General features: G+C 42.1%; 1 protein-coding gene across 2 annotated transcripts in view; it reads left to right on the forward strand.

The window, feature by feature from the left end:
• Positions 1-27,113, forward strand: part of atrnl1a (attractin-like 1a) — a 167,267-nt gene that overhangs the window by 86,649 nt on the left and 53,505 nt on the right. For both annotated transcript variants that reach the window (XM_026309865.2, XM_026309866.2), the window contains 2 exons: positions 7,578-7,639; positions 13,697-13,775. In XM_026309865.2, coding sequence (XP_026165650.1) covers positions 7,578-7,639; positions 13,697-13,775 — 141 coding nt within the window. The remainder of the gene's footprint in view (positions 1-7,577; positions 7,640-13,696; positions 13,776-27,113) is intronic.

The raw sequence follows: 27,113 nt of genomic DNA on the forward strand, positions 1-27,113 counted from the left end.
TCAGTAGAAATAGAAATATACAGTCGTGTGGAAAAAATGAGGACACCCCATGAAAACCTGAGTATATTTGTAACATTTTTGGATATAAGGATATTTAATCTCATTAGTAATACTGAGAGATTAAAGTAATATAACTAAACAAGATCTTCTGTAAATGTATTTCTACAAAAATGCATATTCTAACTGAGGCAGAAGTTAGGACAGCCTCCCCCCCAACAGCTAGTGTTACCCCCTCTGGCTGAAATAACAATGAGACGCTTCTAGTAGCATCTACCAGTCTCTGACCTCGGTCTGAGGAAAGTTTACCCCAGTCCTCAGTGCAGAATTCTTTCAGCTGTGAGATGTTTGAGGGGTTTCTTGCATGTACAGCCCGTTTCAAGTCCCCACAGCATCTCGATGGGATTAAGATCTGGGCTTTGACTCGGCCATTCCAGGACTCTCCATTTCTTAGTTTGCAGACAGTCCTTGGTCGATTTATGTTTTGGGTCATTGTCGTGTTGCACGGTCCAGTTCCGCTTCAGCTTTAATTTTCTGACAGTTGGAAAACAAGCAGGACAATTAAGGCTTTTGCGAAAACATTATTCTTTTTGTCATTATGGGGTGTTGAGTGTTGATTGCTGGGCAAAATTCAACACAATAAAGTGCAAAATGCGAGGAGGACTGAATATATTCTGAAGCTACTGTGGATCATTCCTGTAATTTGTTCATTTTGATGCCGTTTTTTTTTACACACCAGGACTGGCCTGGATTTGTTTAATCACAAAATCATGTTTTATTGATTGAGCCCACAAACATTATGGGAGCATGACCCAGTTTCTGTCTTCATCCTTCTGTTTTGAAAGAACAGTTAATTTAGCCAGGAGTTGTGTAACTCCAGACCATAACCGTTTCAAATTTGAACATCTGTGTTTGTAATTTAGCAGAAAATGTTATCTCGATGAGGAAAGGACTGTAATCGCTTGAAAATCAACTTGAGCAGCCCTTTGTTTCCACTCTTCAAGCTCTGAAGAGGCAAAATTAAAATTGACAGCAAGAAACAAAACGCACTTTATTGCAAACTTAACTTCTTTCTGCTCTTTTAAATTATACCGTCTGTAATTTTGTTGAGCACAGTTCTCTACATCCTTCCTGCATCACAGCCTGCAGGCCCGCAGATTGAAAGCCTCCCGTCAGAGGTGGGCGGCCATTTCTGCTGCAGATGAACTCAGGGCTGGAGTGATTGGGTGGTTGATTTGATTTGCTGCTCAGTCACTTATTTATCCTCTGTTCCTGCCATCATTAAATAGGATGCCTCTCCTAATCAGATATCTGACACAGAGAAACACACGAACACCCTCTCTGATTGTGTCGGTGACAGAGTGTCCTCTATTGGATTAAAACAGAAGCTGAAACGGTTAACTCACTCTCAGAGGATGAGCAGGGCCTATCTGATGCGTCTCACTGAGGCACTATTATGTTCCATAGGGTGAAGGGGAACCAGAGAGGCTGAGTGCTGCCCATTTAACCACACAGCATCCAGCAGTGGTCATCGGCAACCTCAGGGCAAATTTGGATGGTGATTTGAGGATTAATGCGGTGTAGAAGTGTGTGTCAGGGCCCAGTGAAACCCACATCATCTGTTGATTTTGGTTTTTGGTTGTCCTCAGCTTGGGACCCTAACATGTGTCACTGATGGTCAGGAGCTGATGGTGCAACACCTCTCTTAAAATAAACATTTAGGAACGTGTGTGATATTCAGAAACTCGTTTCAATGTTTAAGGATCCGCCTGAAACATGTGAACAACAAGAACAACAGTAGTGATGGGCATGAAAAGGCCATTATCAGAGGTTTAAAAAGAAAACATGGTAATTGCTGGTTAAACATCACATTCATGAGCAGATCTTGATAAGGATTCAAACATTATTTTTAAACAGTGATGGAGAAACTGTGAATAATATAAAGCTAAGGAAACAGTAGCGTGATGTGTAATTATGCTGTCAGATAAATTGCAAGTGGATTATTTACATAATTTTAGTCTTTCATGCTCTTGCAGAGTAATAATCACCACTTAATGAGATGGGATAATAACGCAAAAGGCATTATTCACACTTTGAGCTTACTTAAGGAAACATTGACAGACTTTTCCACCAACATTTACTAATTTTCCACCTATAATATTGTTTGATGGGACTTCAGTTAATTACTGATCCCGTCTGATTAGTGGTAGAACATCGGTATGAAACAAACATTACACTCAAGAAAACCGAAACAGGACAGCAGCTGAAAATCAGACTAATAAGCTACAATGGGAAAAGGCGTTCTCGCTGCTCCTGTCATTATTCTGTGTTTTCACTGTGCTTTGTTACTGGTGTGTGAGCTGCAGATTGACACTGAAGTGGGCCTGAAGCACCTGTTAAAAAGAGCTGCATCTGTGAGCTCTCCTAACAAGTGCACACATATGGCAGAGCTGGGCTCATTTGCATAGCATGTAGGTGTCGGCGGCACTTGGCAACTGCCTCGTTTTGGTCCGTGGATCCTCATGAATGTGCAAACACCGAGGGAGAGTGTGCTGTAAACACATTTCATTTTTCTGGGAAATTCACATGTGAACATGCTGTTGAACACTGAACATTATTACTGATTTCTTATAGAAAGGTGAAGAAATGTGTAGAAATGTTTTCACTGGGTGAAAACTGCATCTCATCCACCCACAGTCAAAATAACGACAAGCTAACAAAACAAAAGTGTTTTAAATTGCTGATCAAGTTGTAACATTTAAGGAAATTAAACCATTGATTAAAAATGACTTATATGAAATGTATGGTTTCTACAGTTAGTGTAGTAATCTGTACATGTGGATTACAGTTATTCATCCTTGGCCACTTTAATTTAATATTCTGTTATTTCGATTTGATCTGGAACATTTGGCTGTTCCTAATGTTTTGGCTGTTGAAAACCAGACTGTGTTTATAATATTTCTAAGACAAGTCGCTGCCTTAAACAACAAATGACCTGAAACATTCATGTTAAGTCATTTTACAGCATTTATGTAGAAGATACAACATTCAGGTATTAATTTTCATTGGAGGATTAAAATCCATATATTCAGAATAAAAAATAACTAATTGTTATGTTGCTCGTTTGGTAAACTTTTTATTATGCTTCCTTACATTGGACAAACCCATAATGAATTAAGCCTCTGCTGCTGACAGTGTTGTAAGATAATGGTCTACATGTTTTGTGGTGACGGTGAAGTCTGTTGTTTGTCTGTGGAAGTGTGTGCTAACCCTCCACGTTACTGTTGTTGTTTTTAATGAGAGATAAACATTCACGGGACAAAATCACTCACCGCACCTTTAAGCTTCACCCTTCACAATGAAAGTGTGTCAGTGTCATACCAGTGATGGATGGACCCAGTGTATATGAGCAGCAGCTTCACTGCCCTGCAGCCACAATGAGGATTAAGTGAAGGGCTGAATTCGTGGTCTTTGCTCGGTCCGTCATGCTCTTCTGTCATTATCCTCCAGCCTGTTCTCCACATTCATCCTGTGCCTCAGCTTCTTCCCCTTTTTCCACCCGACTCGTACTTCCTCTCTGCTGTCTCCCCATTTTTACTTCCCGTTCCACACTTTTCCTTTCCTCCTTTTGCAATTAGCCATTTTTCTGGCCTGCATTGATTAGGCAAACACCTTCTTTCATCCCAGGGTTTAATAAGCAGCCCTTGTTTCAGGCGTAGGGGAATGAAAGGCTCCTGGGCTTGTCCCCACAGGGCCACCGTAGGCCCTCGGTAATGACTGCACTTTGGTACTGGGGTCCTTGGAGTCCTTTTTACATTGCTTCTGTTCTTCACATCTTTTACCTGTGTCCTGGTCTTAGTCCCGCTCTCCTGTTCTCACACCGTCTCCTGTAGTAATTGCAGTTTTAGCTTCAAGATTAAAAAAACATTTCCCCAGAAGAGTCCCTGATCCCTGATCTCAAAACAATTACTTTTTATAGAAAAGGAATACTCCTGTTGTTTTTGTGTTTGTGTCATGATCTGTGGGTTATTTCACTTTTTATTTGTGCATCTTCAACAATTCCCATCTGTAGTAATTTTTCTGACCCGTTCGTCCCTGCAGTGTTTCCTGCGGCTGCCCCTCAGTGTAAGATCCAACTGTGTGTCAGCAGTTAGTCATGACTCTCCAGTCTCCACATTAAACACTTGGTTTATTACGTTAGCAACACGTATATTCGAAGAGTCATTGAAATATATGAAGAATGCACTTTGTCTCATATTTGTGAGCTCAAGGTAAATGTCAGATTCAACATAACCGAACGTTTTGTTAGGAATAACCACAGATTAACGTTCACATCCGTTCGGACATTGTGTGTTGCTGGTAGTTTTAAACTACTTGGCTCATCATGTGGTTCTTGGACTCATGAGGAGACTGTTGGACTCGCTCGTCTCGTCTCCGGCAGGTTAACTCTACCAGACCTCAAACACAGTTAATCCATAAAACAACACATGCTCTGTGCTAACTTGATTTGCAGTTTGTAATTTCTTGTATGTCTACATTTGCCATGATGCGTGCGTGTGTGTGTGTGTGTGTGTGTGTGTGTGTGTGTGTGATGGTGCTAGATGTGTGTCTGTTGCTCTGCAGTGGAGGAAAAGGGTGTGGCCTAAACAGCTTATTGATTATAGTTGTTTTTAATGACTGCAGTTGTTGTAAATTGAAATGATGGCTGTTGGCTCTGGAGTTGGTGGACCTGTGTGTGTGTGTGTGTGTGTGTGTGTGTGTGTGTGAGAAATTAGACTGAATGCATTATTTAATACATTATTTTGCTAGTGTGCCTGATGTCTACTGAGTTTTAATTCCTCATTTTATTCATATTTATTGCATTTGTTTGTTATTGTTTCTCCAGTATAGTGTGTTTGTATGTATTTTTCTGTTAGTTTATCTGGGTGCATTTATAATAACTATTTATATTGTCAGGGGATTGTGATGTATTTTGCTGCATTGGAAACCTGAATGCAAAACCAGGCTCTTTTCTCCCTGATGCCTGTATTAATGCTGCGTCCCTCTGGACCAAAATCAGCTTTTCTGCAGGTTTTTCACTGTCAGGCCATTTTACCTGCTGCACATATGCCGGTAAACCTTTTAAGCCCCATTTCTCTCTCTCTTCCCCCTCCAACTAGTCTCAGTGGATTCGCCAAAGACAAAGACGCAGCCTTGACGGCTGTTAGGGCCATTTAAAGGAGTGCTCCAAGTTGATCGTGCTTGAAATATATTGCTATCAAATGCATTGTGGTGCTTAGCTACAGTGGGGGTGGGCAAGATGAAGTATGAGTGCTCTTGTCTTAAGGTAAAATGATCAAAAAAAATGTCTAGGCTTGTCTGACAGGGCTGATTTCACTGGGAACATCTAACGTTAATTTGTTATTGTTATTAGCTCATTACTGGAGATGCTGAAATACTCAACACTGACAGCCAAGTAAACTTTAAAGCTTTGCGCCTTACTTCTTCATCTGCAGTAATCTGGAAGCTGAAGTCGGTGCTTCTCTTCAAACACACTGCAGGTTACAAAACACACCGCTGTAGTTTTATTGAATGTGCTATCTTTTTATTGAGCTGTTATTTAGCCTTATTAAAATGCATTATTTGTTTTATTTTCACAGATATGTTTCTCAAATAAAAATAGCTTTTCTTTTGTTAAAAACTACTGACATAAAATGCCATTAGTACTGCACTTAATTTAATGAAAAAGTGATAAATGAGGACATTAAGTGATTCTACTGTTGTAAAACATCTTAGTGGAGAAGCTGGAACGAGCTTAGCAAAGAGTCACGTACTGTAACTTGTTGTTTGTAACTTGTGTGGAAGCAGCGTCCTAGTGTGTTGCACTTTTAGTCGTCCTTGGTTTTAGGAGGTTGTGAGACCTGCGACACAAACTGGGCTCCGTTTTGTTCCTACAGGGCAGGAAAGTGAACAGAAAATCAATTATGTCCATAATAAATAATCCTCTTAACATGAGGACGTTTAAACATGGACCACAATGGCCTTTCCAAGAGTTTTCATAGCCGTGGGCCAAACCTTTGCTCTGAAGCAGCATCTCACTTCCTGTGAGAGACACAAAAAGAGGAGCACACACACAGTAAACACACACAGCTGTTGATGAAGATTGCAGAGTTATATTCTGAAGGATGAGATAAGGTGAGCGGTGAGGAAACATTTCTTTTCTGCTGTGTGTGTGTGTGTGGGTGTGTGTGCTGATGAAACAAGTGGAAATATATTTAGTGCTTTTGTATTTTAATGCTGCAACATCCACTATAATGTGTATTTTTTGAACATATCCAGAAAAACAGTATTTATTTATTTATTTATTTATGCGATGTCTCATTCTTTAGTGCTCATCGATGTCATTTGAAAGTTCACTAAATAAAAAGACGTGTTTCCTTCTCAGGTTTGTTAGTGTGCAAATATCTTTCATCTAAATAAATGAGCAGCACATAAACCAAAAAACAATTATCTAATTAATTTGTCCCCAGAGGTGAATTTTCTTTAGACTCCATGATGCGACATAATAAACAGTATATAGGAATAATTGCACTAGAGGTAAGAATGGGTGTGTAGGTGTATATTAACTTATATATATAAAAAAAAAAATCACGTCCTGCATGCTGAACATACTCTGGAAACTCTGGCAGCTCTGGCTAATCACTACTTTGGCAAAAAGTAAGTAAAGAGAAGAAATGACAAAGTCTATTAGGGTCCAAATCAGCTCTGTGCTTCTGGACAGTGTGTGTCCACATGCAGCACCAGCACAGGAAACATGATGATGAAGAGTTCAGGCAGTAAATTTAGCAGGTTTTTTGTTTTTTTGTGTGCACTGCACAACACTGGCCAGCGCCAAAGTCCAGAGGCCTTTCTCACAGGTTAAAGCCGATACAGCCTACACCCCATATGGGGGTGTCCTGCATTGCGTTGTTAGTCTGTGCCAGAGAAGGAGATGGAGAACTTGTGAGAATGTTTTTGGCATAAAATAATGTTGGCCTTACGTAAGAGGTCTGAACACTGGCCTTAGGTAAGAAAGATGTTCATCCACAGTTATTGCATCAGTTTCACATTGTGTTCTGTAACACGTGTTGGCGGCAAAAACAAGGTTATGTAAGGGCTTGCTGGGAATGTACTGTATAGAGCTGTGTTTGGTTCGTGCAAATACGATGTCAGGCAGATCCAGAATGGTCAGTTTAGGACGTGTAATTATTAAAAACTGTTCATCACCTCACTCCAACCTGATCAGTTTGAATCACTGAACTTTCTGCTTATCGCTGGAAGAAGATGGACACAGTTTGCAGTGATGTCATTAAATGGTTAATTGTGGTTTGATCAGTAAATGATCATCTTAAACATGAGGATTTGCTGCATTTGAAGACAAAGCGCATTTGTCATGTTGATGGTTGTATGTGCACATGTTGGCAGGATGCAGTCTGATAACATATAGACCCGATCAGTGAGAGGGTTAATATGCAGACACCTTTATGTCACTGTGTATGTTTTTTCTTTGGTACTGTACCTTTTCTTACACTCTCCAACTCTGGCTCTCTCTTTTCCAACAGATCGCTTTCTCTCAGCACAACAGCATCATGGACCTGGTGCAGTTCTTTGTCACCTTCTTCAGGTGAGTGTGTCCTGACTCACTGATTTACTGTATTCCCTGCAGAGTACCCTGCTGCTCCTCACAACACCGTGCTGCTCAGTGGTTCCGATCCCAGAGGTGTTTTGCACAACTGGGCCATAACCTGAGCTCGCTGAGTTACAGTAGGTGGCAGCAGCCTCAGGCGGTTCTGCCAATCCTGTGCATCTACAGCAAGAGTGTGCCTTCTTCAGCGCACGGGAGTTGGGTTGCTGAGAAAGAGCGAGAGGCTTGGTATCTTATTTTAGCATGTCGGAGACCGCTGGCTGTCTGAGAAAGTTTCTTTTATGCGATTTGAGAGGAATGAGTGTGGAGCTGATGGCTGGCCAAAATCAGAAATGTGTGCTCCTTCGTTTGCAGCATCTCGTGTGTGTCGTTTTCCCCACTGTTTGTTTTACAAAAGGATGTTCTTTCGTTTTAATCTTTGTTTACTAAAGTGAAAGGCAAATATATGAGCATCCCATGAAGTCATTCCCATCTCCAGCCTGATTTTCAGCCACATCAAGCAGCCAGACGAGGCGGTCCGTTTGTTGGCCGTTTGTGTTACAGCTCAGACTCATGCAGACAGACACTGGAGCTAATGAGAGAGTGTTGTGGTGAAGAAATCTGGGATGAAGTCTGCTGTCTTCAGGCAAGATTCTGCCACTCAGCTGCGACACCGGACAAATGTGTGTGTGGCTGCTGTTCCCCTGCGTTTGTGTGTTCGTGTGTGTGTGTGTGTGTGTGTGTGTGTGTCACTGTGCACCCATGTGAGGAAGTGAGTCCATTTTGTGCCCAGGGCCGGCTCCCAGACATCGGCGACCTTTAGGCCAGCGTAGACGGATGATGTCATCAGTAGGGGACGGTGTCAAGTTTTGCCGGGAGAGTTTGCTGGAGTGTGTGAGTGTGTGAGTGTGTGAGTGTGTGAGTGTGTGAGTGTGTGAGTGTGTGAGTGTGTGAGTGTGTGAGTGTGTGAGTGTGTGAGTGTGTGAGTGTGTGAGTGTGTGAGTGTGTGAGTGTGTGAGTGTGTGAGTGTGAGTCACTGCTATGAGTTACTCTCATCTGCACTGCACCAGACTCTCAGTGAGCAAAGGTTGCGTGTTACAAACACGGGACTTTTTTTCTGTTTGTTTTTGGTTTATTTGCAAAAATCTTGTTATATAATACAACAAGCATGATTTTCAGTGCAGGGCTTGTCGTATACTATAGTACCATTAGCACAATACAACAAATGATCAATTTAAAAATTAAATTCAAATTTGAATTTTCAGTTTTATTGACTCAGGAGCTGGTTGAGAACAAAACGGAGCCAAAACAGGTGAAATTGGATTTTCATTTATTATTCAACTTCATCGGCACAATGAAGCCTTATTTCTCCTGGACTGTGCAGCTTCAAGCACAAGCATATAAGGAAAGAAATAAAATAAATTAGTGTCTTGAAGCATAAGAAAGACAATTATGGTCTGGTCCACATCACATGCTTTACTAACATAACGAGGAAACGTTTACATAGATTTTTATCTGCAAACTTGTTGAAGCTAAAGATGTTTCTATAGTTACTGCATCTTCAGGCAGCTCAGGGCTCCTGGATGAAAAATCACTGTTAAGTTTTTGGAACTTACTGTAGAAATAGAGCAGTTACTGTTGCTCTAAAATCCATTTGGCAGATTTGCATCAGTTGCTGCCTGAGAAAATTTACATTGCTCCTCTAATACAATTTAAAAAACACAGATTCAGTTTATCAAATCTGAAGCTCACAGCACAAACACAAGGGCAAAAACTGGAAATACGAGTCTTAAATCATCCATAAATAAATGACACCTGCCTTAAAAAAGGTGAGCCCTCATTAGTGTGTTGACGTGCAGTGACAACATATTTAGCATAAAGAAATTGTTGTTGCACTGGGCAGTTTGTTTCTATATTATGTTATTAGTTTTTGTTTTTTTTTAAGAAAATATGGCCCAGCTACTGAAACATGTTTAACTAGAAAATCTTCTTCCACACAAATTCTGAAATCTCTCTCACCTCCTTTTCCAGCCATGTCCTCCCTCCGTCCGTCCTCATGAATTTCTCTCTCATCTGTGAGTGGAGAGAAAAGAGGAAAATGGCCATAATTAAACAGCATTAATGTCTCTGCTCTCCACAATCCCAAATGCTAATTGGTGACATTGCAGTTCAGCTTTGTCCAATTATTCCCAGCTCCCGCTCACTTGATTAGCAATCACTTTCTCTCTCTTTGCCCAAACAGCAGAGAAGCTGCTCAGCAGTAAGTGGCTCATGAGACTCCCCGAGCTCACACACTTCATCGCAAAATTACAGTCCCATCAACATTCACCTCCACAAGGTTCCTCTGAGGTTTTTACACCGTTAGTCCAAATGTCTCTTGTTTGACTGTGTCCAGTTTTGGAGTAGCTGTATTTACATTAACATAACAAGAAAACCCGTAGGCACTTACACACAGGAGCATGAATTTATGGGACTCAAAATCCTTCAGTTTATTTATGGTGCCCAAAATCACCACTTACAGCACCCTCAATCTTTAGATATGGCAAAATTTATCCCCACCTAAAAGCTGAGAACGTCGGAGAGAACTCAAGACGAGTAAAAAATAAAGAAAATAAATTAAACAATCACAAATGTCAGAAACACAAGGCAGAGGAAAGACAGATTTATCTTCCAGGACAGACAGAAATAGAAAGAGTTACAGCACACTGTACTGGGCGGCACAGTGGAGCAGTGGTTTACACTGTCTCCTCACAGCAGCAGGTTGTGGGTCTGAACCCAGGTGGACCCGGGGCCTTTCTGTGTGGAGTCTGCATGTTGTCCCTGTGTCTGTGTGGGTTTTCTCCTCCCACAGTCCAAACACATGCAGGTCAGGATTAGGGTCTGAACCCAGGTGGACCTGGGGCCTTTCTGTGTGGAGTCTGCATGTTGTCCCTGTGTCTGTGTGGGTTTTCTCCTCCCACAGTCCAAACACATGCAGGTCAGGACTGGGGTCTGAACCCAGGTGGACCCGGGGCCTTTCTGTGTGGAGTCTGCATGTGGTCCCTGTGTCTGTGTGGGTTTTCTCCTCCCACAGTCCAAACACATGCAGGTCAGGATTAGGGTCTGAACCCAGCTTTTATAATACAGTCATATCAAAGCATATAATTGTATAATTGTGTATGTGACCAATAACATTTGGCTTTGAAATTAAAGTCCCATCAGCACCTGTATATTACAGATGTTTACACTATAGAGGAAATAAGTGGAGTCAGGATTACAGATGTACAGATCAGAGTAAAAACAGGTTCTGTGTTAAAGTGGTGGGAGTGTGTTCCTGCAGTGGAAACAGCTTTTAGGTTCTGTGGTTTTGCTTCGAAGGCTTGTCATGGTAGCAGCGTGTCACTACAGTTTTTTGGCCCTAATCTGACTGGTATGAAATTTTAAAACAACATTCAGTTTGAACAACGCTGCAGCCTTGCTGTGTTTTCCTGTGCTGGTCTGTCGGTGACGCTGAAGGGAAAAAACTTCGAGAATGTAGAATTTATTCTGGTTCTCCAAACTGAAAAGTCCAGTTTAAAGGATGGCAATGGGTTTATTTGGACCTTTCAGTATGTAAACTATACATCTGTTCCACAGACAACCTTCAACCTTCAGCTCACTGGACTCACATGCTTCTCATTTGCTGCAGTGAGATATTCAATGGTAAGCATTTAGAAAAAGACACGACCAACTACTGAGAAAGGTTTGGATGTCACGAATGTTACAGAACAGACCCTGAGCTTCCTTAGGACTCGAGGCCCCCGTTTGGCCCGTCTCCACGCTAACAGTTGATTTGCTGGTTGTGCAGATGGAAAGCTGTTTCCGATTGTGCGCTATCCGAGGCTCATGTTCATCGAATAGCTTATTGATTTGTTCTCTCTGCCCGCTGGGGCTCCGATGTTTCACTGTGCTCCTGTGCATGTGTGTGTGAGTGGGATATTCATGGTTTGTTGTTTGTTGTTTGTTTAAACCAAATTACGGAAGTCAAAAGAGCACGAGCACAACTTTGGACCCAGACTCTTTCTCACCTGCAGCCCCTGCTTTTTTAATCAGTTCAGTTGTTACCACCTGTGGCTGGACAGCCTTAAACCCAAACCTATCAAAAGGCTCAGTGGAGTGTTACCAAACTACTTTGTTTATCCCCTCCTTCCTCCTCCCTAATGCCTCGGTAATAGCGACAATTAGCCAGTCCACTCCATTGGTTCTGTGGCTGAGCTCCGGGCCCTGTGGCTCATTAATGGCGAGCTGAGGTAATTCAGACTGAATGGCGAATCTTGGGCCTGATTGGATTTGAATCCCAGCCAGTGGAGGGTTTGTGGAGGGGAGTGTCTGTGTCTTTGCTTTGACTGTTGTGTAGCATATCTGGTGTCTGGGTTAGTGAGCCCCCATGAAGGTGTCAGAAAGACAGTAATTTAAAGCTAATATTTGTGCTGCTGGAAAAGTTTATTTACATTGCACTGAGGGAAACCAGAGCTTGCAAAGTTCTTTCCAACAGACATTTTACAATAATAAAAATGAGCAAACAGTAACATAAAGACCAGCTAACAGGAAACGGGACTTTGAAAACATCAGTGATGCTTGGTTTTCTATAATAGGTAGTTGCTGCACAGGTACCAATGGAGGATTGAGGATATCGGTGTGTGAGAATATTAAAATATATATGAATGAACATGTTCAGGTCTGTCCAATGAAAACACTTCAGATCACTTGGTAAAAGGCAACAGTCTTCAGACCAGATGGTTTTGATCCAGCGGCAGCACTGAGGTTTTTGTTCGCCTCGTCCGAGGGGATTTCCTGGTTGTCAAATGTCTGAATGCAGATTAGAGGTCGACCGTGGACCGAAGAGGCCGTTACTGCAGCCTCTTCGTCACACGGGGTCTGAAAATGTCACGCTCATTACGGCGCTAATACCCTTTACAGTGCTGTCATCCCCACACAGACACACAGGAGGACACATCACACATGCACGCACACACACACAAACAGATGAACAGGACGATTGTCTCGGAGCAGCTATCCTCAGCAGTTTCAGGGACTTCCTGTTGTTAAGTCTTTGATTGTGCTTGTTTTGAGTTCTTGTCAGAAGTTCGGGTTGAGAGAGGAGCTTTGTGCTTGGCCAGATAACTTTGGCCCCCAGACAGTGAACCTTAGGGCTCAGTGTGTGTGTGTGTGTGTGTGTGTGTGTGTATGTGTATCTGTGTAGCATGAGACCTTGTTCCTTGTTACAGAACATTGTGTCGCTTGTTGACCTCTTGCTGTCCTAAAATCCCCAACTGCCTGCGGTCACTGCGGTTTTGTATCCTGGCACAAATTTCCCAAGAATTTCTCTCTCCCTTGTGTTGTCTTTGCTCTCCAGAAACTGGAGCTGGAGGGCAGTAAATTGGTTTGATAGTTTTCTGTGATTGTATTGTCCATTTTGTCCTTCTTGTGCTTTAAAAAAAAAAAAGCTCTTTAAAAATCTTTTTAAAGAGGTACTACATACAGGAAATACTTGTTATTTGCAGATACTGGTCCAAGAGTACTGGTGATGTGAAATTGCCTTGTAATTGCACTGTGGTTGCTTTGCACTGTAAGCATGAAAACATGTTAGCATTTGTTTTTAGTAGCCTCCTCTGTTAGTTGTCATGTCTTATTACTGCACTCTGGTTCACATTAAACGGAACGTTTCCACCCAAATGAGAGTTTGAAGAAGACTCCAGACCTTTTTGACTTGTGCCCTCTTCAAATTTTTAATATGTCTAGAAGTAGCAAAGTCATTTATTTTATTAAAATAATTTGTGGAGTCCCGAAGAAGGTCAACTATCCAGTGCTCATGAAATATAGAAAATCTGAACATTTTTGACCTCCTAGATTTAGATTTTACGTTTCTCTCATGTGACTGTCTGAACGGCACTAGTTTTTTTTTTTTTTGAACCAGTATGAACGTCACTTTCACTCCTTCACAAGTGTCACTGTTAAATCCACGAGTAACTTGATGATTGAGCAGAAGGAATCGCTGATGTTTGGTTGACTCATCCTCGGCTCCTCTCCTCCCTGCAGCTGCTTCCTGTCCCTCCTACTGGTTGCCGCTGTGGTTTGGAAAATCAAGCAGACCTGCTGGGCCTCACGGCGCAGAGAGGTAGGACACATCATCATCATCTTGGTTGTGTGTGTATGTACAGTGTAATGGATCTTCGTGTGTGTGTGTGTGCTACAGTGACAGTATATATACATGCATTTGCGTACAGTGCCTGTACAGTACTTTGCTGCACAAGCTAAATGCAGCTGTCACATCAGTGACTAAAGTAAATACACACTGGTGCATCCCCCCACCCACAGTGGTGAAGGGTGGGTTCATGTCACGAATACTGAAAGAAAAAAACAGATCTCTCTGCTTAACGAGCATCGCCGTGACAATAAACAAGGCCATTCCCCTTAATTAGTGCTCCTCATGAACCAATTAACTCAGACGAAGTGATGCTAAACGAAGTGGAATGGAGTGATATATCACTTAAAGCCTCAACAGATGCAGCATCATTTCATATTTGCTCCTGACCCCCACACACACACACACACACACACACACACACACACACACACACACACACACACACACACACACACAGTAGCACAGTTCACATCCCAAATCAGTTCACCAACTCCACTTTCCACTAACAAACCCTGGTCACTTTCTCGCTGACTTAATGTTGTTATGCGTTTTTTCTCCCAGTGTTTGAGTCATCAGGGATCAATGGGTGTTGGTTCTAAGCAGCATAATAGTCTGTTATTGGAGTAATCCACACACGTTCCAGAGGGAACTATTGTGCTTAAATACACATGTTGGTTTCTGTTTTCCCCTCCTGCTGCTGCTGCTGCTGCTGCTGCTGCTCTGCCATTATGCAGAAAACACTGCTCCTTTCATGTGCAAATTAACATTCAGTATTTCAGCGTTGCTGACATGTTATGTCACTTTTATGGTCTTTCAAGTGAATTGGCCTCAATTAGGAGGATATGTAATCTGCCTTTGTGGTTTAAACTTTACTACGCTGTCTGAGAGAAGTTGATGTTGCTGTTTTTTTTCACTGGCTTGCAGTTGTAACTGTCTAGTATAAGAAACACACCAGGAGAAGCAGTCCGTGGGATTTGTTTTACGGTAAATGCAAAGTTTCTGGTTGTTACAGATTTGGAAAAATGTCCAAATTGCAGATTTGGGCTGATGTTTTATACAGATTGTATGTTTCCAGATGTAATAGGCATCTGTCTGTAACTCCAGCAGGGACTCAGTAGCAGCTGAAGGTCCAGATATTTATCTCCAGAGTTGGTGGAGAACAAAACTGAGCTAAAAGGAGAACAAGCATTGAGTTGACGTCATCAGCCCGGAATGAATAACTGCTCAGTCAGTGCAGGTTTAAGCAAACGCAGTTTGGGTTCATTCAGAGAAACATAAGATGTTCTTGCTTAGATCCTCTTGTTGTACATTTTCTCTTCACACGTGCACGTTGCAGGGTTGCATGTGTTTTCAGCAGTGACTGATACGTGGACTTGTGATGTGTGACCCGGTGATCGTGGTGTTTGTTTAGCCTCGTTTCCCGAGCCTGTGGAGCAGTGAAGCATCTGCTGACAGGCAGGACAACACTCAGCTACATTATTTATGAGAGCTGGTCTTGTATCACTGCAGAACCGCAATGCTGTATTATCCGGACTCCATGTTATTTCTCTAGCTCTCTGTCTTTGCGTCGGTCAGTCTTTCCTTTTCTCTTCCTGAGGGATATTTCTATCACCTCTACCTTCAGTCATAGAGGATTTAATGAATGGAGACCTGATGGAGACATCCTCACTGTGGGAACTCCGGTGATCCAAGCTTCACATTCTTCCCATCGTCATCTTCAGTCAATGTTGTATTTCAAATAAAATCACTTACTTTTTTCAGCACATAATTAATTCATGCGGTCTGCCACAGAGGAAGCGAATTGAATGCCCTCAGACTGTGATCTTTCACTTTCACTAGCGTAGCTCATGTGATGGATGAAAAGGAAAACACTAGATAGATTTTACTGGGTAATGGTACTCAGCCAAGCTTGGAGGGAGACCGTGACATTTCAGAAAAAATCTTAGTTAATTTTCTTCACCGATCAGTTGTTACATCACGAGAAAGTCTTTCTGGATTTGTCCTTTAGCTGCTTTCAAATGTCACCGCTGAAAACAACTGCTGTAAGCGACAATGCAAACTGTTAATGAGCAGATGGGAAACAAGGAAACGTGCAGATGTACAGAATGGCAGGTTTTTTCCCTTTAACACAGTAGGGATTGTTATTTCATAAAACAAATGCTCCTCAGAGGTTCAGTAAGATTTTTGCTGGAGTGAAAGAAGAAAAGACACTGCTTCTCTCTGTCTCATAACTCTAAACTCCATGTAAATATGCTTTTTAATGTTCTGATTATCAGTGACGGCACGATGCAAAGCCTTAATGGAAAGTGAGGAGCCTTTACAAAAGATAAATGAAACACTGGTGGGAAGAGAAACAAGGCATCAGATAATGGTGCATACAATCCACCAGAACCTCACACCTGCAGCCTCTTGCAGCTGTGTGAATAACGGCTGCTCTCCCAGCAGCAGAGGCAGAAGTACAGGAGCATAACAATGTTTTACTGCTGCAGAAACCTGCTCTGCTCAGGAAGCATTAGCCGTTGTTTTTCTGTGGGAGAGGCTGGATGGACTCTGACGCCCACAGCAGCTCAGCTGTGGATATTTCTTGCTCTTTGGTCCGATTAAGAGTTTACATCTGGCAGATAGTTCAGTCAGTCTCAATGTCCCACAGCTGTACAGCCCCACCTTAAAACCAGACTGGGATATTATCCTGGTGCTTTGTCACACACAGCTATCAGGTTTGTCAATAGGCAAATGTTGAACCTTCTTTCTGCTAGTAGCTTATAGTTTACTCAGGCCTGTATTTACCATTTCTAATCTGCAGAACATGTAAACGGGGATAGACAGTCGGAGAGAAACAGCCTTGTTAAAGAACGTTGTCACCAGTTCTCCTGAGCTCCGCAGCCTCCTGAATCTTCAGCTTCACTTACCCTGCACCACGGAGCGAGAAATTAACAATGATAATCAATGAGGCTGAATGTTGTGTTTTTATGTATTTGCTGTGGCTTGATGTGTTTAGTGCCTGCCTGCTTATTATGGAGATAAACTGCAGGTGTCAGGTGCCTCTGGGACCTGGGGAGAGCTGGTCAATACCGCCATTTTTACAGTATCTAATATATTGTTATTGTAATATACAGCAGCTGTTATTACTGATCACTGTGTGTGCAGCTTCTGTTTCTGTTGCACAGCAGAGAAATATTTCACACATTAAACAAATTTTAATTTTTGTAATTAGATTTCCGTTTAGTTGAATGTTTTAAATGCCTTTAAAATAATTGGTTCGTTGACACTGTGCTGTAAGTGATTCTATTGTGTGTGTTTATATTTATATTAGTTTAACCAGGCTAGATGAGGATGGCATTTTGCTTCTCGGTTTTTATTTTTGCAAATGAATATGACAATAGATGTGGCTGCAGTTGCTTCAAAGACGAGAGTAGCATTTAAGAATTAATTCTGACACTCAATTAAATATCTATGCAACACCACACTGGCAAATCACCAGGGTTTATCGAGACTTACAGATGCGTCTAACTGCAAATGTGACAGATCTTTGTGCTGCGGCATAATTTTTTAAGTGTTAATTCTGTCAGGTTGTAATGTCAGAAGAATAGAGTTGTAGTTTTTCTGCAGTGTGTGGAACGAAAGTGTCGTGTTTGCCGATCTCACTCCGCTGCCCTCTCCAGAGAGCCGGTCTACTGGGGAACCACGGCAGAAGGTGAAAATGGGATCTCTTCACTGTTAATTATGGATCACAACCAGCCAGATGACTGCAGAGAAAACTGGGTATTAATAGAACCACAATTTATGTTAATTGCTTTCTTCTCATACTTTTTTTATTAGCAACAATCATTTTTGGATAGGAGATCAAACAATCAGAAGCTTTGAAATTCTAATGCTGATGTGCAAAGACAGGCTGCACAGGATGGATCTGGTTTGATCCAACACTGTTTCCCTGAAGACTGAGTGTGTTTGTATAGCTATCTTTATGAGGACTGGTTTGACTCTGATACCCCTGGAGGGAGGAGATCTTTGGACACACCCTCAGAAAGCTGTTTGGGGGGTTCAGCTTAGAATTAGGTCTAAGATATGGACTCTGGTGGAGGTTAATGTAAGGTGCAGTGAAGATCCAGAAAGCCAGTGAGCCAGAAGGAAAGATTGAGGTCCTGTCCTCCCCGCTGAAATGTTCTCAGGTAAATGTTTCATCACGCTTCTGTGTTGAATCCGTGAAAACAAATAACTGATTAAAACTTAAAACATAACTTTTTCTGACCTTGTTTTTATCAAGCTCAATGAATATTCAAATAAGAGACCCTCATTGGCTGTTGCACCAAAGCATAGAGGTCATTCCACCTCAACACACTTTTCAGTGTGTTTCTATAATCTCTACTTTTCTGTATGTGCAGTGTATATTTTTAATACCTTGGCTTGTGTTGTTTTGACCTTATGGGCTACCGTAGACACTACTGGAGTCTGCTGTTAAACTGACTGGTCTCTAGAGGCAAGTTAAGGCTAAGACTTTACTTAAATTTGTGTCAATTTAAATGAATAGCGATTCCATAAATAGCAATAATCAGCCCAGAGCTTAAACAGCCAGTGTGACGCTTGTACAGTAAGTCACCTCAAATATATGACATTATGTAGATGTATAGGGCACATTTAAGAAGAAATAATGTGGTGGAAGCACCAATATAATCAGATTAAGAGACATACGTATAAAAATATAATACGATTATTGCAGAAATAAATGAGACTTTTAAAGCAAAATATAGCCAATATTTAATAATTAATCATTTGAATCCATTAGTAATACTCCAAAAAAAAACAAACAAAAAAAAAAAAGTCAGGCTCCCATTTTCTTCTTTTTCGCCTCCTCACTGATGATAAACAGTAAAATCTCTCTTGTGCTTCCGGTCCATCTGTCTCCCTATAAAACTTTGTTTTTCTCTGTTTGTTAATTCGTCTGCTTGCTGGAGCTTTTTTTAATTCACATCCCAGACAGATGTTGTTAAACGTCCGTCCTGATAAGACTTTTCAGTACTTTTCAGCCGCCCCCTCCTGACGACTTGGCCGGGCCTCACTCTGAGCACATTACGCTGATTTGCACGTCTCCTCCTGACCTCTGCTGTCTATTACAGGAGCTCCCCTCTCACATTAATTTTCCTAAATTAGATGTTTGTGCTGCTCTTGCATGAGGCAATTAACATATTGTGTCATTTTTTCCCCCACACTCATTAAGGAATTACACTGCGAGAAACTCCACTCTGAATTACAGGAGAGTGAGAATTTGCAGCATAATGAATAGAGCTTGATTAAAGTTTAAGTTTTAAGGCTGTTTTGTTTGTTTAGAACTTGTCAGCACTGCATTTCATCCAATAAGCTGGTGTGTGGAGCTAATTATTTTACTGTAAATGGTTTCCTGAGGTCTCTTACAGTCTAATTTCTACAGCTGCATGATGTGTAAAGGTACTAAAGTTAATTTTAATGAGGAGATTGTCTCAAAATTATGGAGTTATTGACCCCATGGCCATTTATTAAGGCAGTAAGCAGCCAATATAGGACATTCATAAAGCTTACAATGTGATTATACCACTTCAGTAACCTTTTATTTTCACAATAAGGATTTTCTATTTTTTTCCATTTAATAAAACTCTGACTGGTGGGTTTCCACAGCTCTGCAGAGGTGAAGTTATGCTCTGATTGCTCAGTCCTTGGCTACCACACACAATCTGTGGTTGGAGAGATTATCCTGTCTGGACCAGTGAATGCCAAATCACTTGTGCATGTGCGTCTCTGTGTGTATTCGTGCCGTACAGTATGTATTTGTGTTTGTGTGTCCCGTATTTAGCTGGCGTTAATCGAGGTGGCAGATTAGTAGAAGTGTGTTAGCGTGGCCAAGCGTGGCTGGGTGTGTGTGTGTGTGTGTGTGTGTGTGTGTGTGTGTGTGTGTGTGTGTGTGTGTGTGTGTGTGTGTGTGTGTGTGTGTGTGTGTGTGTGTGTGTGTGTGTGTGTGGGGGGGGATGGTCACTGCGTAATACTCACACACCACAACAAGCCACCGTGCTGTCTGCGCTTTAACCTCCGACCACAGAGACCAGTCTTCCCTATAGTCACACTAACAATCTGGCCCAGTCAGCCCTGGACAAACACACAGTGTGTGAAAGTGCCGTGTGCCGGGACCTGCCCAACAAGTGACAAGTCCTGATTAAAACCTTCTATCGGGGGCAGCTTTAATGTAAAAAGTTTGACTTCAGGCTTCAGGTCCGTTTTGGATTGAAGCCGTTATTAGCTGCGAGGCCGAGGCTTTGGCGTGAAAAACAAGTGTGTAACCCAGGCCTGTAATTGTGGATGATTTATTCAGTGTCTGTCTCAAGTGAGCTCTGTTTGAGGGCGTTCAGTCAGCGTTCAGGAAAACAGAATAACATCCTGACATTTTCAGCATCGAGATGTCGAAGAAACATTTGACCTTTTAAATGTATTTTTATAAACAGCTCACCGATCGCAAGGCACCGCACCGAAGGCAGGTATTGTGTGAGTCTTCAGTCCCACAGCAAACAGAACATATATATATATATATATATATAGTGCATGTGTTTCCTCCAGGAGTACCCAGGAATTTTCACTTGCAAGAGTTAAAATCTGTTGTGACAGAAGATAAATACAGATGTGTAAATTGATTTTGCTGCTAAAGCTGGTGAGGAATGACATTGATGGCTGTTGCACATACACACACTCTCAAGAATTAATAAAACTTTTATTTCCCATAAAACACACTCTCAAAGTCTGTGTTCATGTTTTGACATCACAAGCAGTGGAAACCTCTGACGGTGTTCCTGCTTTTTGCTCCGTCGTTGAGACTCAGAAATTTAACAGCATGAGATACGGTCAATGTTAATGATGCTTGGCTGCTATCGGTGTGGCCCAGGTGACCGCTGTCACCCTCACAGATCCAGATTAGCTTGAAGGTGACGGCGTTCAGAGAGGAAATCAGCAGCACCACGCAGCCACCAGCAAACTTCAAAAACACCGAAATAAGGGAGCCAGGAGGGGGTCTGGTATGGGGAGAGGGGGAGAGAGAGAGAGAGAGTGGAGGGTTGAGGGGGGGAGGTTTGAGGGACGCAGCAAGGACATCTCCCCGGAGCCATATGGCGGTTGAGATGGTTTTATACGGTTGTGCTTGTCTGTCTGTTCCGTTTAGGATTTTTACCGGGAAGCGCTGCAGGCCAGACGTCTGAAATAATATATCTTCCTCCCTCTGCTCCTTTACTCCATCCCCAGCATCTCTCTCTGTTTTCTGCCTTTTTACTTCGGCCGCTGTCATAGAAATCTGCTTAGCGGTGGTCACTGAGACCTGTGGCCAGTGTGGACTGAAGGTATGAGGTGAGGTGGTTGAGCTTTTGTTAATAAGTCCACACCTGAACCAGTGTGTGTGTGTGTGTGTGTGTGTGTGTGTGTGTGTGAGTGTGTGAGACTAATAACACAATCAGTGTTTGTGTGTACGTCTCCTGAAAGCATTTACAGAACATGATTGTTTAACACACCACATAATAAATTTGCATACTTATTATTTTGGGATGGTTATGCAATAATTGGTTGTACATTGAGAAGAAAATTAGTGGAAGTTTCTGTTTTTGCACCTCCTCCTCCTCCTCCTGTGCATAATTAGTGCTTTTATCAGACAGTAAATGGAGGGAGCATTGTTGTAACTGTACTAGTGTCTGCTCCTCCTGCATGAGTCCATCCCTCCCACTGTAAACATACGTTTGAGACATCGTGGTGACACATTTTTAACATTAGCAGCAGTTGACATTTGGTTTTTTTGCTTAAAAACGGAGACGTTCCTGCTCAGCACTGGACTAGAACGCTGCCTTTGTAGCTGTGGATCATTTACCATGTGATAATTGCGTCATCATGGCTGCCATCGTGCTCTGCGTGTAGGAAACCATGGCAGGATCAAAGCTAACCCAGTGAAGAATGTTTTGAATGTGAATGTTCAGACGCTGCTGGTGCAGCACAGCCCAGAATCTTAAAGCTCCGTGCGTTCACACAGGGTCAGTGTGGGAGTGTTGTGGATGTGTTGCTAAACATAACTTTGTACTGACATAATCCTTGTCGTATCATAAGCCAGTGGACAATGATGATCCTAATCCTGCTCTGAAAAGCTTTTATAAACGGAGACACTCGCTTCTAAACTTGAATGAGAGCCTTGAAATATGACTTTCTGCATTCTGGTTCTGGATCTTTAAAGGACTGTAGGTGGATCTTAATTTCAAAACACTATGATCATGTTCCCAAGCCTCTGATCAAAATAGATACTTTTCTTCTTCGTTTACCTTTAATTCCAGGTTTAAATCACTCTCAATGAAAAGTAACATCACAGTGATTTAAACAGAGTCAACAATGCATTTTGTTGTGTCTAGGTGCTGTAGTTGGTGTTGGACGATAGTTTCCTGGGTACACTTTATTTAAATTTCCTCCAAACTTAAACATTTTAGCTGGTGGATGTTAGAATGTGTTTTAAAAACAAAGCTGTCAGTTAACACAAGAGACGACAGTTTTCAGCAGCCGTGTGAGGCCTCCTGTCAGCTTTAGGAGCGTCGGAGAGCTCAGCACTTGACACCCAATAAAAGGTTTCACTTCCTAAAGATGATGATGAGGTTGGACCTGTCAGGGATATGCCTATAGTTGAATTAATGTCTGTTTTGTCAGTTACGTTATGCTGCAGGTTCTGATCTTACATGCAAACGTGCTTGTTTTGGTTAAAGTCAGCAATATCTGTGCTCGTCACGTGATTTGGCATTTTACAGGAGAATTTCAACTGGAATCCTGAAAATGTATTTTTTTTTAAATGATGAGGTTTTTATCATTAGTTTGGTGCAATTTTTTTTATTTCTTCATTAACAAATAGTCAAACAGGAGAGTGACGTTAATTGTTCCTTTACCTAGAGCAAGAAGGAAAAGTGTTTCTTCACCTTTTGAATGTTTAAACATTATTTTATCCTTCATTTTTTATGCAGAGCACATATTTCATTAGAGCAGGCTCCCTCTCAACTGTGCGTTACTGTCAGTTCTGTTAAAAACCTCTAAAATTACAACAAACATAACATGAGGCTAATTCCTTGAGCGCAGAACGATCTCAGTCCAATTAGCTGCTCACACCACAGATTCATCCAGGAGCAGAGCTAGTGTTGTTTAGGATGCAGAGTAAAGTGATTCTCAACTGAACCAACATGCAGTTCAGATACCTGAGCAAATATCAGCCACATTGCTGTTTTAGATGAGCAGAGTCCAGGTGGCTTATGGGGAATAAATGAGCGACTGTAAACACACAAACCAATAATGAGCCACGGTCATGGAGAGAATAGTTTGCACAGCTCAGAGACGTTTGTGTGTCAGATGTGTTACTGATGTAGAGTTAAAATTTAAATTTACCTTTAATCACATCTCAACTTTTAGCTTTCAAAGCCGCAGGACGACGTTGGTCTGACTTTGCAGTAGAAACTGTAAATAAACATAGATTTTGTAATTGAATATTAAAGGCAAATGTAAAAGTCAGTCTTCAGTGTTTTACATTCATAATGACTTTATTTTTGTTTGAGCATGAAGTAAAAAAAGGTCGTATCATTGTGTCACAGAGAGACGACCACGGCTTTGAAGTTTTATACAACCTCTTCTCATAATGCACAGGAATAATAATAATAATATGCTAATGGCGGCACAGTAAACAGTGAAGTGATAGATCCATGAATCAGAGGTTGTGTGGCTGGCAGACGCCTGTTTAAGGGAAATGCTCACAATTCCCACCTTGAGCCAGAAACCATGAGAGGTTTTAACACGTTAGATGATTATGATAGTTAAAACTAGTACCTAAACCTAAACTCACCTAAACTAGTAGCACTGTGTCAATAATGGCTCTCAGTTTAGCTTTTGCATTAATGAAAAGATCCATGATAAAATGTGTTGTTTTCCAGTGATCCACACTTGGTCAGTGTGTAGTCAGTCTGCTGCTGCTGAGGAATGAACCTGTGCTCTTGTGGGTCAAAAGAAATCTAACTATCGTGTTTTCCTTTCATTGGAAGCTGTAATGATATTCATTCACACTATTTGCACTGAGGCTGCCAGACTGAACAGTGTATTTACTGCTGTCTGACCCGTTCAGAGCCACTGAAAGACGTAGCATTTCGTTTTATTGTTACACCCCGTCCTCAGACTGCGTTCATGAGGCTTCCTCCTGAGGCTTTCTGCAGGACTACAGAGAGATTTGCATTTTTATTTGTCGACCGAGGCTTCCTTTGTGACTAACAGCATTCGGTAGTCCGAGGTGAACACAGGCATACGCCCTCGGGTCCAGCGCACACTCAGAAACACACACAGCAGCAAGACAGGGCAGGGGAATAGTGTCTGAGTCTTGGTGCTTATTAAAGGTTTAACATCTGAACTGAGGCTTTGTCCTCTGAGCGTTTGCCCTGTCGTCTGCTCGTGTGTTTGTATTTTGTGTGCATGTGTCTGTCTCTGTTAACAGTTTGGGATCACAGGCCAAAGAGAGTCGATCCAAAACCTTCTGTCACAAAAGCTCTCGCCCTCAACTTCAACCTGTGTGTCTGTGGGAACCAAAACCTATTTACACAGTTACACTGTGGGGGTTCGGCCTTCCTCGTCAGGACCAGGTGCACATCCCCATCCTGTAAATCACTGAACTGCAGGGTGAAGACTTGGTTAATAAGGTTAGGCTGAGGCAGGGTTAGGGTTAAATGTATGTATATCAATGTAGGGCCCCCCTGAGGAATGAAAACAAATGTGTGTGTTGGTTTCCTGAGTAAACACAAAAAGTGCCCATGAATGTCGAAGCCATCAAATAAACAACATCTTGCATCTATTTCCTGTGTGGACACTGTCATCACAGACAGCCAGCGGCACTGATGGCAGCCACAGAGTCCAGCATTGATTTCACTGATTAACACCACATCAAACCGAGAGCAGCAATTAATCAGTCAAATCACCGGCTGGAGTCTGTGGCTGGGAAGAAAAGCGGCAGACGCCCACTCGCGTGGTAAACATACATAAACATGGGTCGGACTGAAATCAAACTGTTTGCTGTGTGTGGCAGCAGAACACCTCTGGTCGGCTTCAACACGTCCTCTTCGCATATGAAAAAGGGTTTTTTTTCTCCACATCTGTCGTCATTGTGTTTTATTCACATGCATCTGCAGCCCAGAGTGTCTTCTAGTGCGTTTTCCTCTTCTTTCCTTGGAGATGTCGAGCGGGAGGCGCTTGATAAGTTGTAATTAGTCTTAATAAGCTGAAGCTGCTGTTGACTCATCTCCAGGGCAGATGTTGGAGCTAAGAACTTCCACTTTAATTCACCTTCAGCAGCATTTATTAGACATGGCTAATGACTGTCACTGCAGAAATCTGCCATAAGCTTTTGTTAATTGGGTTTTAAGTCCCATCTTATTTTGAAAACTTCATTTGAACCTGGGCTCTGGTTGTATGTGTAAACTGTGATCACGTCAATAAACTGCTAAATCTGTCTCACGTTGAGCAGGGAACAGCTGGGACACCTCCACCTGCGTTACAGCAGAACGTGTCTGATCAGCAGGACGATGTCACAAGCAGCTCAGATTCACATCACATCTGGGCAGCAGTTATACTGATATATATACAGTGGGTACGCAAAGTATTCAGACCCCTTTCAATTTTTCACTCTTTGTGTCATTGCAGCCATTTGCCAAAATCAAAAAAGTTCATTTTATTTCTCATTAATGTACACTCAGCACCCCATCTTGACAGAAAAAAACAGAAATATAGAAATTTTTGCAAATTTATTAAAAAAGAAAAACTGAAATATCACATGGTCATAAGTATTCAGACCCTGTGCTCAGTATTGAGTAGAAGCACCCTTTGGAGCTAGTACAGCCATGAGTCTTCTTGGGAATGATGCAACAAGTTTTTCACACCTGGATTTGGGGATCCTCTGCCATTCTTCCTTGCAGATCCTCTCCAGTTCTGTCAGGTTGGATGGTGAACGTTGGTGGACAGCCATTTTCAGGTCTCTCCAGAGATGCTCAATTGGGTTTAGGTCAGGGCTCTGGCTGGGCCAGTCAAGAACGGTCACAGAGTTGTTCCGAAGCCACTCCTTTGTTATTTTAGCTGTGTGCTTAGGGTCATTGTCCTGTTGAAAGGTGAACCTTCGGCCCAGTCTGAGGTCCTGAGCACTCTGGAAGAGGTTTTCTTCCAGGATATCTCTGTACTTGGCCGCATTCATCTTTCCTTCAATTGCAACCAGTCGTCCTGTCCCTGCAGCTGAAAAACACCCCCACAACATGATGCTCCCACCACCATGTTTAACTGTAGGGATTGTATTGGGCAGGTGATGAGCAGTGCCTGGTTTTCTCCACACATACCACTTAGAATTAACGCCAAAAAGTTCAATCTTGGTCTCATCAGACCAGAGAATCTTATTTCTCATAGTCTGGGAGTCCTTCATGTGTCTTTTGGCAAACTCTATGCAGGCTTTCATGTGTCTTGCACTGAGGAGAGGCTTCCGTCGGGCCACTCTGCCATAAAGCCCTGACTGGTGGAGGGCTGCAGTGATAGTTGACTTTGTGGAACTTTCTCCCATCTCCCTACTGCATCTCTGGAGCTCAGCCACAGTGATCTTTGGGTTCTTCTTTACCTCTCTCACCAAGGCTCTTCTCCCACGATTGCTCAGTTTGGCTGGACGGCCAGGTCTAGGAAGAGTTCTGGTCGTCCCAAACTTTTTCCATTTGAGGATTATGGAGGCCACTGTGCTCTTAGGAACCTTGAGTGCTGCAGAAATTCTTTTGTAACCTTGGCCAGATCTGTGCCTTGCCACAATTCTGTCTCTAAGCTCCTTGGGCAGTTCCTTCGACCTCATGATTCTCATTTGCTCTGACATGCACTGTGAGCTGTAAGGTCTTATATAGACAGGTGTGTCCCTTTCCTAATCAAGTCCAATCAGTTTAATTAAACACAGCTGGACTCCAATGAAGGAGCAGAACCATCTCAAGGAGGATCAGAAGAAATGGACAGCATGTGAGTTAAATATGAGTGTTACTGCAAAGGGTCTGAATACTTATGACCATGTGATATTTCAGTTTTTCTTTTTTAATAAATTTGCAAAAATTTCTACATTTCTGTTTTTTTCTGTCAAGATGGGGTGCTGAGTGTACATTAATGAGAAATAACATGAACTTTTTTGATTTTGGCAAATGGCTGCAATGACACAAAGAGTGAAAAATTTAAAGGGGTCTGAATACTTTCCGTACCCACTGTACATAGTATAATATATAGATATACTGTTATATGTGT

This window comes from Mastacembelus armatus, chromosome 15, assembly GCF_900324485.2.
Source record: "Mastacembelus armatus chromosome 15, fMasArm1.2, whole genome shotgun sequence".
Taxonomy (NCBI): Eukaryota; Metazoa; Chordata; class Actinopteri; order Synbranchiformes; family Mastacembelidae; genus Mastacembelus; species Mastacembelus armatus.